This window comes from Drosophila teissieri, chromosome 3R (assembly GCF_016746235.2).
Source record: "Drosophila teissieri strain GT53w chromosome 3R, Prin_Dtei_1.1, whole genome shotgun sequence".
In the NCBI taxonomy this organism is placed as follows: domain Eukaryota; kingdom Metazoa; phylum Arthropoda; class Insecta; order Diptera; family Drosophilidae; genus Drosophila; species Drosophila teissieri.
In genome coordinates, this window is record NC_053032.1 from 17,695,053 (window position 1) to 17,706,899 (window position 11,847).

The 11,847-nt window shown below is 44.3% G+C and overlaps 4 protein-coding genes across 8 annotated transcripts in view; 3 read left to right on the forward strand and 1 right to left on the reverse strand.

Moving 5' to 3' along the window:
• LOC122622296 (trophoblast glycoprotein) overlaps positions 1-2,453 on the forward strand; it is a 45,108-nt gene extending 42,655 nt beyond the window's left edge. For both annotated transcript variants that reach the window (XM_043800641.1, XM_043800642.1), the window contains exon 4: positions 233-2,453. In XM_043800641.1, coding sequence (XP_043656576.1) covers positions 253-1,554 — 1,302 coding nt within the window. In that variant the 5' untranslated portion in view covers positions 233-252 and the 3' untranslated portion in view covers positions 1,555-2,453. The remainder of the gene's footprint in view (positions 1-232) is intronic.
• Positions 2,454-2,722: 269 nt separating this feature from the next.
• On the forward strand, positions 2,723-4,812 carry LOC122622295 (kynurenine aminotransferase). Of its 2 annotated transcripts, none has more exons than XM_043800640.1 (3): positions 2,723-2,777; positions 3,377-3,916; positions 3,971-4,812. In XM_043800640.1, the coding sequence occupies exons 2-3, from the start codon at positions 3,377-3,379 to the stop codon at positions 4,781-4,783; spliced, it is 1,353 nt and encodes a 450-aa protein (XP_043656575.1). In that variant the 5' UTR covers positions 2,723-2,777; the 3' UTR covers positions 4,784-4,812. The 2 variants fall into 2 exon arrangements, with proteins under 2 accessions (XP_043656575.1, XP_043656574.1); XM_043800639.1 differs by lacking the exon at positions 2,723-2,777 and adding an exon at positions 3,132-3,288.
• Positions 4,813-4,886: 74 nt separating this feature from the next.
• Positions 4,887-5,664, reverse strand: LOC122622297 (cytochrome c oxidase subunit 5A, mitochondrial). Its single transcript, XM_043800643.1, has 2 exons — positions 5,544-5,664; positions 4,887-5,477 (listed from the first exon to the last, which is right to left on the reverse strand). Exon 2 carries the CDS (start codon positions 5,474-5,476, stop codon positions 5,027-5,029), a length of 450 nt encoding a protein of 149 aa, XP_043656578.1. The 5' UTR covers position 5,477; positions 5,544-5,664; the 3' UTR covers positions 4,887-5,026.
• A 186-nt stretch (positions 5,665-5,850) lies between these two features.
• Positions 5,851-10,057, forward strand: LOC122622294 (heterogeneous nuclear ribonucleoprotein H3). 3 transcript variants are annotated; one of them, XM_043800637.1, is made up of 7 exons: positions 5,851-6,009; positions 6,274-6,661; positions 7,078-7,209; positions 7,863-8,007; positions 8,464-8,609; positions 8,668-9,377; positions 9,448-10,057. In XM_043800637.1, exons 2-7 carry the CDS (start codon positions 6,292-6,294, stop codon positions 9,742-9,744), a joined length of 1,800 nt encoding a protein of 599 aa, XP_043656572.1. In that variant the 5' UTR covers positions 5,851-6,009; positions 6,274-6,291; the 3' UTR covers positions 9,745-10,057. The 3 variants fall into 3 exon arrangements, 2 of the variants coding, with proteins under 2 accessions (XP_043656572.1, XP_043656573.1); XR_006326291.1 differs by lacking the exons at positions 7,863-8,007; positions 9,448-10,057 and having other exon boundaries at positions 8,668-8,809; XM_043800638.1 differs by lacking the exons at positions 5,851-6,009; positions 6,274-6,661; positions 7,863-8,007 and having other exon boundaries at positions 7,090-7,209.
• The last annotated feature ends 1,790 nt before the right edge of the window (positions 10,058-11,847 follow it).

Below are 11,847 nucleotides of genomic sequence, written 5' to 3' on the forward strand. Positions count from 1 at the left end.
CTACAAAATGCATTATCAGCCAATAAACCATTTTGCTACAGCATACGGCCAAAGAATATCTGGGCTCAAGCCGATAATTTTTTAATCCAATTCAATTTCTTCTTCAAAATCCTTACACCTAAATTTAATAGGAACTTAAGTTGCAGGACAGACACTATTTGAAAAACAAATATAAAGTAATAAAATGTAAATCCTTATTAAATTATTGTTGTCTGCATTGTATTACTTACAGGCTTCAGCAAACGTAAAATCATGCAACCCACCGAACTGAGGAAAATGATCCAGGTTGTGGCCATCACTGCCATTATCCTGGCGATCGGCGCAGGAGGAGTCATGGGTGAAAATTCCTCCAGCTGCGGACCGAACTTTCCGGCGGCGTGCAGTTGTGGCAAGGAGCTGTACGAGAGCGAGATGCAGTACGTGGTGAACTGCACGAACGCCGGACTGGTGAACACCAGCGTGCTGGAATTTATGCCCGACCAGGTGGAGGTGCTGATCTTCACGGGCAACCGGATCACTGAGCTGCCGTGGAACGTCTTTGGCAGCATCAACAACTACAAAGAGCTGCGCATCGTGGACATGAGCAGCAATCACATCCGCGAGATTCGCGGCAAGAGCTATCACCATGTACCGCGCGTGGAACGCCTGATTCTCAACCACAACAATCTGAGCATCTCGAGGTACGAAGACGAGGTGAACCACCATCACCCACGCGTCTTCTCGAACTTTATTAATCTGCAGAGTCTGCATCTCACCGATGCTTTTGAGGACAATAGCTCGCCGCAGCTGAGCGAGGATCTGCACGACATCTTTGTGAACAGCCAGTTGGTAAAGTTGCAGAAGCTGCATCTGGAGCAGAACGAGATCACGCACTTCAAGGATCGCAGAGTCTTCTGCGACCTGCCCTCGCTGCGTGACCTCCATTTGGGCGACAACGACCTGCGAGACCTTAACTTCGAGGTGCGCTGCCTGAACAACCTGCGCTTCCTCGACCTGGAGCGCAATAAGTTCGGCTTCGTGAAGCCCACCGATCTTCGGGTGCTCAATGAGCTGGAGGAGCGCCCTAACCGCACGGCCAATTTAATCGTAGACTTCAACCTCAATCCCTTCGCCTGCGACTGCCGCACCGCGCCGTTCCGCGCGTGGATGACCACCACCCGGGTGACGGTGCGCAACAAGGACAGCCTGATGTGCTTCCATTCGACGGGTCACGTGGACGCCGAGCCCGCTCACCTCCTGCAAATGGATATGGGTCAGTGTGCGGACGCCATCGCCGCCGCTGCCACAATCCTAAACACCGCCGAGGATGAGCCGCACTACGGCGACCCGGAGGCGTCTCATCTCCAACCTCAGGCCCACATCAGCGGCCACACGGCCACTCTGATTTTCCTGCTGATCGTACTCACCATGATCCTGCTAGGACTTCTGGTGGCCCTCGTCTACGTCAGTAGAGACAAGTTGAAATACATGATAACGCCGGTGTTCGACAATGTGGCAAAGAAGGTGCAGTACACATCGATCAAGGACGAAGACTGCCCGGAGGTGCACGTCTAGGAGCTTCACTTCACCCATAGAATCAACACAAAAAGAGAGAAGGAGAGGAATAAAGCTCGGTTTCCACTTTTAGTTTCAAACAGAAAGCCATTCGATTTTCTGCAATTGCATCCAGGCCACCAACGTTCCTGCAATTTCTATAGGATTAACTTGGATGATTCTTCGATTGAACTTCAACTTATCGAGAAATGTCTCTTACTTTCGGTCTTCTATATAACACTATTTGTTTGAAATTGAATCCGAAACCGGGCCAATATCCTCTGATTCGTTTTTGCCATTAGCGTTTCGCAAAACGTGTGCCATTCACAATGGAAGAGGACGAGAAGGAGGAAGCAATAGGATCATACTGAAGTCCCAACCAGCATCAGAGCATCAGCCTTTGTTTCGTAGTACTTAAGCCAATTGTTGCATTTAACAGCGGATGGAATGTGGCCACTTAAATTACTGCAACAAAACCACATTACACAGACAAGAACACAATTTCTTTAGAATTAGCGGTTTTCTATCTTAACTTTAAGTCAGTTATGCGTTCTATGATTTCCAAGCAAAGGAATCGTACGAAAGGAAAAGGCAAAGCGGGCCTGTATCAACCGATTTGACCACACATATATAGTGACATATATATAAAGAAACAGACACATATATATACATGCATATATCGTAACAAACACTTTAGTGTTATCTGTGATTTAAGTTTAGTAGCTTTACTTTGTTAAAACTCTGCAGAACGAACATTTAAAATCGAAATTGGTCTAAAACAAACTTCAATTCTTTTTATAGCATTACAGATAATTCTACACTCAATGAAATGTACACTGTTTCGATGCTTAATATGTTATTAATCAATTAATTTGTCAATTATACTAGCTGTACGATGATTTCTCCCTTGATTAACTACCAATAACAAGCATTTTTTATAAATAAACTTTTGAAAAATGGAAGTAAATGCATTTTAAATTTATGAGGATTTGTTTGGGGTTGGCATAGACACAACTATATCCAAAAATTTGAATATATGACTAAAAATGATAAATGCAACTAAAAGATCGCGGCAATGCTAAAATTATAATTTGAATTCGATTTACTTTCGATATAAGTCGGTTATCGATGGACCGATTGCTTCGTGCGCGATTTGAATGGCATCCCTGGTCGTCGCTTATCGATAACAGTGTAAACAGTGTTTTAAGTCAGCTATAAACTATAAACAATTCGCAGCTTATTTTGTGAGTTACAGGTTAATTCCCAAATTCTAAGATGTTTTCAAAGTTGTTGTTAAATTAAGTAACCTATTTATTTTGCGCGTCTGGTTAAGATTTCTTTTGTATTCAAGGCCAACTAGAGATGATCGTGGAATTAAAGCTCGTTTAAGACGTTATCAATTATTTAAATTAATCTATATTTTCAAAGGACAGCTGACATTGTTTTTGTTTCCTGCAGCAGATTTTTAGTGAATTTCATTACCATTTTTATTTTGCGGCACCCACGTTCCACGCAATTGTTTATTTGCATATTTTTGTTTATATGTGTGCGTGAGCGCTTTAAAACAAAATCCTATCGCATATATAGATATTCCGCTAGTCTAATCACAATTCAGTGCCATTATGCAACGTCACCGCGCATTGCAGGCCTCCAGCATTTAACTCCAACAATTGCATTTAAAATTTAACCAGTTATATACATAGTTTATTATTACATTCGTGATCAGACATCAGACCCACAGAGACGACAGGCAAAGTGCGTGCTTATCGCGCAATAAACAAACCAAACACGCGGTGATAAGGCGAAAGAGGAGCAATCAGTCACTAAAGTCACCTTTTTACAGATGCTTCGCAGCTGCCAGTTAGCCCTCTCCGCCGCCAAGAGAAGCCTTCGCGAGCAGTTCCAGTTGCAAGTCCTTCGTCACCAACAAACTGCCAGTAATATGGAGAAATTTGATCTGCCCAAGCGACTGCAAGGCAGCACGCCCAGCGTCTGGAACGAGTACATTGCACTGGCCATGCAATATAAGCCCTTGAACCTGGGACAGGGATTTCCCGATGATGCCGCCCCCGAGTACGTTACCCACTCGCTGGCCGACATTGCCAAGGACGAGAATCCTCTACTGCATCAGTACACTCGCGGTTACGGTCATGTGCGCCTGGTCAATGCCCTCTCCAAGCTGTATAGCGGTCTCGTCGGCAAGGAGCTAAATCCCCTAAGCGACATCCTGATTACAGCAGGCGCCTATGAGGCTCTCTACTCCACCATTATGGGTCATGTGGACGTGGGCGACGAGGTGATCATTATTGAACCGTTCTTTGACTGCTACGAGCCTATGGTCAAGATGGCCGGTGGAGTGCCCCGCTTTGTTCCCCTAAAATTGGTAGGAACCTCAATAGAAAAATAAGATCCCGCTTCTAACATGTTTAATTTGTAGCGCAAGACAAAGGGACCAATCAGCTCGGCTGACTGGGTGCTGGACGATGCCGAATTCGAGAGTTTGTTCAACTCCAAAACAAAGATGATTATCCTAAACACACCCCACAATCCCATTGGAAAGGTCTTCAACCGGAAAGAGCTGGAGAGGATTGCCGAGCTCTGCCGCAAGTGGAATGTGCTGTGCGTTTCGGACGAGGTGTATGAGTGGCTGGTGTTTGACGGAGCCGAGCACATCCGTATCTGCACCCTGCCCGGCATGTGGGACCGCACCATCACTCTGGGCTCAGCGGGAAAGACCTTCTCAGTGACCGGATGGAAGATAGGCTGGGCTTACGGACCCGCTCAACTGATTCGTAACCTGCAGATGGTCCACCAGAACTCTGTGTACACCTGCCCGACGCCGCTCCAGGAGGGCGTTGCGCGCAGTTTCGAGGTAGAACTGGCCCGTTTGGGTCAGCCGGAAAGCTACTTCCTTAGCCTGCCGCGCGAGCTCAAGCAGAAGCGCGACTTCATGGCCAAGTTCCTGTCCGAAGCCGGCATGCGTCCCACCATCCCCGAAGGTGGCTACTTTATGCTGGCAGACTGGTCACCACTGGCGGACAAGATCGATTTGAGCTCTGAGCAGGACAAGCACCGGGATTACAAGTTTACCAAGTGGATGACTAAGAACATGGGCTTGCAGGGCATTCCGCCAAGTGCCTTCTACAGCGAGCCCAACAAACCTCTGGGGGAGGACTTTGTGCGCTACTGCTTCATCAAGAAGCAAGAGAACCTGGATAAGGCGGCCGAGCTGCTGTCCAAATGGAAATAGTCGCCGGACAATAAACGAATTGCTATCAATCGCTTTGTTTATCTCTGTCCGAATGCAGTTCCCTAACCTGGGTGTTACGTAACCAACAGGGAAAACAACCTGGTGCTGGTGTGGTAGCCTTACTCCAATCTCCATTTATTATCAATCCAACAACATGTTCATCCGCACCATACATTGGATGGGTAGCTAGTGTCGCTGTAACGTGTATATTGTGTTCTGTGTGTGTAAACTAGAGTACTCCGCTTAGGCATCGTACACGGACTTCAGGGCCAGCTCAGGCTTGTCGTAGCCCAGCTCCTCGATGGTTGGGATGCCCAGTTCCTGCAGTGTGGGAGTGATCTTCTCCAGCAAGTAGGGATAGAGGGTGGCCTTCTGGTCGCCGCACTTGTCCTTGCATCCCTCCAGCCACCTGATGGCCAGGGCAATGTCGTTGACGCGACGGCTAGCGCGCAGACCGGCCTCGATGATCTTGGGGCTGGGCACCAGATCCATACCCAGCAGATCGTTCATGCCCTTGCGGATCTCCCAGCCGTCGATGCCATCACGGCTGAAGTACTTCTCGTAGCGCTTGTCGAACTCCTCTGCCGATTCCTCGGTTCCGTGCAGGCAGCGCACGGCGGCCACGCGCGACGATGTGCCGACGAGGCTGCTGCGGAGGGCGCTTGCCAGGTTACGGGCCGTGATGCTCAACATGCTGCCGTTTAAAACAGTAAAATGCTTGTTAATTGCAAAAATTTGGTTAAGTAACAGCTCGACTCACTTTTCTTGTTCTTGCTACTTTTCACACGGGTATGACAGATCTGAGTGATGGTTGGCAACACTGGCAGTTCCAGGGATGCGCACATACTATATCATTGGACCTAACCATCGGTCATGGAACACTAGGAAATTCAAAAAGGTTTTAATATAAGCTATCCAAAAATCCGTACTTGCCAATGTCTCAGTTTATTGTCTTGCATACATTTTGTTTCTTCTTGCCCAAAACATGCAGAAAAAAAACAATCAAAAATTAATTTTGTTTCTTTTCCACTCGGCGTTACCTTGACACGTAAATATATGAAAAATATTTCACGGGCAGGCGGTATATTTTGATGATTTAAACGCGGTCACACTGCATCTTCAACTTGACGCGTGCTCTATGCTCAAACTCTCTGAAAAATCGTGCGAATTATTCGTTTAAAGTTGAAAAAAAGGGGATATTGGAAGTTGCAGCAGTGCAGAATAAGGTTAGCCCGCAGTTCCGCCACCAGGTGTGGCCATTAGAAGCGTATATATTGTGTACAAGGGCAGCAACATGCTATGCCCGATTAGGGGTGACTAGAAATCAAAATGGCGTACGCGGTGCAAAAAAGAATCGCATCAAACAAGCGTCGCAGTTGAAAGGAGAAAAACCGGCTGAAGAAAAGTGAATTTTCAGCCAGTATAAATAACCAAAACTAGTTAACCTGTTACTAATAGTTGTAACCCATCCGGTTCGCCACCATTTGCAGACAAAGAACGAGTGAAAAATGTCCAACGCAGATGTGCAATTCAACTACGGCCAGCAGGGAAATGGCGACAACTTCAACGACGACAGCAACCAGCAGCAGGATGACGAAGACCAGTTCGACGGAGATGGCGGCGTCAAGATCGAGAACGTCGGCGAGAGCCCCAAGTTCGTTCGATTGCGCGGCCTGCCCTGGTCCGCCACTCACAAGGAGATCCTTGACTTCCTGGAGAACGTGAATGTGACCAATGGCTCGTCGGGCATTCACCTGGTCACCAGTCGCGTCGACGGCAAGAACACCGGCGAGGCTTACGTGGAGGTGGCCAGCCAGGAGGACGTCGAAGAGGCCCGCAAGCTCAACAAGGCCAGCATGGGCCACCGCTACATTGAGGGTTTGTTTATTTGCCTTTCGCACGGGGGTTGACTGTACCACAGAAGTGTTACTAATTATAGGACTAGCTTTGTAACTTCTCTACTCACATATTTATTCTCTTAACATTGCCTGTTGTTTTCTCATTCCATAACTGTCGCGAAGATGATTGACTTTTTCATTGTTTAGCTTTGTATGCTAGTAATGTGTTTCTTGCCTTTCATTAATTTTCACAATGACCTGATAATAAGTAGGTTTTACAAATATGACACTTTAATGGTAACAAAGTTCAAAACTTCTATCGAGGTAGTATTCTTACAAGGAATTTGTAGTATCAATAACACTCAAAGCAAGAAAGAAAGTAGATTTGATATCATCATCTTAAAACTATATATTTATGTTAATTATTGGACTAATATTATTTATTTATTCATTTAGTTTTCACTGCCACGCCCAAGGAGGCCAAGGAAGCTATGCGGAAGATCAGCGGACACGGCACGGCCTTCGTTGTGAAGCTTCGTGGTCTGCCCTATGCCGTCACCGAGCAGCAAATCGAGGAGTTCTTCTCTGGTGAGTTTCCTGACCCGGCTCCTCTTTCCATACTAGTAGGCACCAGGATCGAAGACAGTGGTTGACCGCATGTATTATTTGTTCACTTCGTTGAGATATGGCCTACGGTCCCCTTTCATCTACACCTTTCATATCAATTACACATGCGCTTCAACGTACATACACATTGTCGGGCAAAAAATTGCACGCCCTTGCATTTGTGTAATGGGTTCGGCGGTCCACGCAGCTCCTTCCAAAGTAAACGGCTGAGAGTTGACGGCGGTCACGTCCACTTGTCCGATAAATCATTATTTCATTGGTCACATAACCCAGTTCACTTGGTTATATGAGCGATCATTACTCACAGCCGTCAACTGAGCTTCACATGTCTACACGTTAAAGGATCTGAGTTGTGTAATACATTGTGGTCCGGGCATCACGTTTGCAACAGTCGCATCTTGCCTGCAGATCATTTTTTGACTGAATGGCACTATTTATTTAAGCAAACGTTGCTAATGCCGCGAGCCTGCAAAAGTTCTGCGGTGTTAGAACTAAACAATAACATTTATCAACCTCTGTATTTCTGTTTTTCTATCTAAGCTTAATCTTGCATAATGTATATATATGAAATCTATATATTTGTATAAATCTTTGTTGGTTATCGTCATGGGCAGGGTTGGAAATCAAAACGGATCGGGAGGGCATACTTTTTGTTATGGACAGAAGGGGTCGTGCAACTGGGGAAGCTTTTGTTCAGTTCGAAAGCCAGGACGACACTGAGCAAGCCTTGGGCCGAAATCGGGAAAAAATTGGGCACAGGTGGGTTTCTAATTCATCATATCTTCTACAACAAAACAGCTGAAATTAAAACATTAAGTGGTAATCAATTGCGAACTTGTTGAAACATACAAGGACTATACAACACCATAGATTATTCACAAAATCTTTAATTACTTTTATCACAAATAATTTCTATTTCAGTAACTGAGAATCCATTTAGCAACAATTTTCCCATAGCTACGGGTCTGGTGGGGCTCTTAATACACATATACATATATATATGTTTAAGCGCCATCATGTGCTTAATCTAACAAATTAATCAAACTGTGAATAGCATTTTTATTTAGTTTATCAGTTCAATGAATTTATTTTGATTTCTTTTCTATCTATTACGTGATATTTAATAGTTGATCATTTGAAGAAAACGCCACCGACCCTAGCAAATTTCAAGTACCACTTTTGACTTATATACACTTTCCACTCTTATTCATATAGGTATATTGAGATATTCCGCAGCTCAATTGCTGAAATGAAGAGGGCCACAGGCGCCGGCGGTGGCGTCGGAGGACGCCCGGGCCCGTATGACATACGTGATCGTGGTGCGAACCGTGGTGGCAATGATTTCGGCGGAGGACGCAATGGTAAGGTTATTTGTTAAATTAGCAATTCTTTATTGATTCACTTTGTTTTTAATCACAGATTGGGGCAACAATGGCAACTTTGGCGTTGGTGCCAACAACATGCTGGGCTTCAACAATCTGCCAAGCCTGATGAACTCCGGCAACTTTGGAAACAACCAAGGAGGTGGTGGAAATAATGGAAATTTTGGTAATAACTCTGGACCCAGCAATTTCGGCAACTTCGGTGGCGGCAACAACGGTGGAAATTCCGGCAACTTTGGTAACGATAGTGGTAACAGCGGAAACTTTGGAAACTTCGGCAATAATGGAGGTGGAAACTTCGGCGGCAACAACAACGGCGGCGGGGGGTTCAACAATGGCAACAACTTCAATTCTCCTGGAGGCGTTAATAACTTCGGCAACAATGGCGGCTCAAATTTTGGCGGCAACAGTGGAGGAGGTTTCAATAACGGCGGCAACTTCGGAAACTCGAGCGGTGTCGGCAACTTTGGCCCGATCGGCGGCGGTCGCAACAATAACAACGGAAATTTCGGAAACTCCGGGTTCGGTAACTTTGGAGGAAACAACAATGGCGGCTCGAACTTCGGAGGAGGCAACAACGGCGGTGGCGGAGGATTCAACAATGGCTCCAACTTTGGCGGTGGCAACTCCATGGGCGGTGGTGGCAATTTCGGTCCCATCGGCGGTGGACGGGGAAATGATATCGAGTATTATACAATCCACATGCGAGGGCTTCCCTACACTTCGTTTGAAAACGACGTCTTTAAGGTGAGTTTAATAATAACCAAGTCCAAATATTCCATTTGCTTATAACTATGAAATTGTTTCTTATTTTTAGTTCTTTGAGCCAATCCGACCAGCTAACGTGCGCATAAACTACAACAAGAAGGGTCTGCACAGTGGAACTGCTGATGCCTACTTCGACACCTACGAGGACTCCCAGGTGGCCATGAAGCGCCACAGAGAGCAGATGGGCTCGCGATACATTGAACTGTTCTACGACGGAAAGACGCGGGGTGGCCCCAATGGAAACAACGGTGGGGGAAACGGGGGCGGTAACGGTGGCGGCGGCGGCGGCGGAATGGGAAACAATGGCGGTGGCGGCGGCGGCGGTAACTTTTCGCGACGCATCTAAAGCTCTTCCATAGTTTGATTACATTGAAATTAATGTAGACGCAAGTATTTCGTAATATTATGATGAAGCTGAAACTATACCGCTAAACCGCTAAGGAACCCTTACAACCACGTAAACCACTTAACTAAAAAATTATCGAACAGATTTCAGACAGAGACAATTGGTCAGACATAGGAAACCACCAATGTATAATCAAGAATAAAGAGCACATTTTATTTAAGTACTTTATTCTGTAGAAATTTCAATTGTAATATTTAAGTTTCAATTATTAATTTAGGTTTTTCTAAAATAAACTTTTGTTTTAACATGAAAATTGTGTTTTTGAGAGTTTTAATTAAACAGAAATTGTCTGCCCGGAAATGATTAGGAGTAAACTACATATTGTGGATACAGATAAAATCATATGTACACAGCTGTCTTAAAATGTTTTGATATTGGGACTTTAGTACACAGAAACTATTAATACAAAATACTAGGGTATGCCATGAATTGCACTAAGCCTATTTGCATTTCTGGGCATGCCGCAACACAAGCTGTTGTACACTTCGATAAAAAACGTGGGAATAAAAGTAAACTTTTTATTGAACTAATGATCCCCTATAATGAGCACATCTAGCTGGGAATAGAAAAACTTAATCAACATAAAACATCATTCGGTAAACCAGGTATAAAGGCTTTTCTATGAAAGTTGATATCTAAAATCTTTAAAGCTCTAAGGTGTTTTGCATCTCGAGCTCTTTTATTTAACGAAATCTTACTAAAGGTACGGAATTTGCGAGCCAAAGACAAAAGTTTTACTTTTCACTTTCTTAAAGGCCCAGTTGACAGCCCAGTATCATAGCTGCGATGTAGATAGCAAACCTGTCAATAAATTTGTATGTCTATTTTGATCCAATGATCATTCTCATAATTATACCAATAAACTGAATGCTGAAAATAGATAACGTATTACGTAGTTGCAAGGTATTTGCCAAGCGGCGAGTTATGAGATCTCGTAAAATAAAGGAAAACGTATTTAAATATACTTATTACTCGAAAGGGTGTTTTCGGCGGAACACGGACGGCAGCTTCAAAGATACTTCAGTTTTTTTGACAGCCGCTGTGGCAGAGCTTTTCTTTTTGCGATAAGTGTTTACTTAATTACGGTATTTTCTTATTTGAGATACAGAAATGATATCACGCTAATCACTTGTATCTATTTGATAGGCCTTGATGCGCGTGTCGCCAACAAAAAACGCTGTCGACTCGACAAACAAATCAAACAATTTGGCCATAATTGGGTAATTTTGTAAGCAAAAAGTGTTCTCTTTTTTGCCAGCTTAAATACAAATAATTGCTATGGGAGGCCTTTAAAAATTAATCATCTGAAAGCATTCGCAACTAATATTGACTGACTTTGTTGTATTTTATCGCTTCTATTCATAACCCACTGTTTGAAATGCCTGCGATTATTTTCATACATTTCTGCCATAATTTTCACCCTTCTGTAGTCCGTCTACTTACCAGGTGCTAATGAATCGGCCATGTTCGTTGATTTGTTTATTGCGAGGCAGATTTCAATTTTACGCAATAAGCGTTGAGATGCCGGCCGAATACTAGTAGCATTTTCGGATTACGGGGAAATAGAATAACAAGTCGGACAAGTTTTTTTTATTCACAACAAAATACCCCTGATTCGGGGTTTCACCTAAGTCTTTTAACTGGATTGGATAGGAAAATGCCGTGGCGAATCATTGAATTTTTTAATAAATTAAAATATCTGTTCTAACCATGTGGCCTATATATTTGAAAAAGAGTTCTAGCTAAGCTTAACCATTCTACAAGGCGTGTGTGCGGAGTTCAAGAAATGCCAAGATTTTGAATAACACTCAACAAATCCCATTCATAAAAGTGACCAAAGTCAAATCCGGAGACTCACGCGTTCAGATTTTTATTTCGGCCCATAAAGAGCTAGTTTAAGATAAGCGTTTCGAATCGCAATCGCAACTGGCTCCCGCACTTCCACTCTCTTTTCGGTGCGGCGGAAGGCAAATCTTCCAGCTGAAGTAGGGAAATCATAAGGGATTGGATAAGCTATACTATATATGCTATGTCCAATCCAAT

Bases quoted from the DNA above. Each gene is read 5' to 3' on its own strand.
- LOC122622295 (XM_043800640.1), top strand. From the start codon at position 3,377: ATGCTTCGCAGCTGCCAGTTAGCCCTCTCCGCCGCCAAGAGAAGCCTT. The intron at 3,917-3,970 runs GTAGGAACCTCA...TTTAATTTGTAG, and splicing joins GCTTTGTTCCCCTAAAATTG to CGCAAGACAAAGGGACCAAT.
- LOC122622297 (XM_043800643.1), bottom strand. From the start codon at position 5,476: ATGTTGAGCATCACGGCCCGTAACCTGGCAAGCGCCCTCCGCAGCAGC.
- LOC122622294 (XM_043800637.1), top strand. From the start codon at position 6,292: ATGTCCAACGCAGATGTGCAATTCAACTACGGCCAGCAGGGAAATGGC. The intron at 7,210-7,862 runs GTGAGTTTCCTG...CGTCATGGGCAG, and splicing joins AATCGAGGAGTTCTTCTCTG to GGTTGGAAATCAAAACGGAT. The intron at 9,378-9,447 runs GTGAGTTTAATA...TCTTATTTTTAG, and splicing joins TTGAAAACGACGTCTTTAAG to TTCTTTGAGCCAATCCGACC.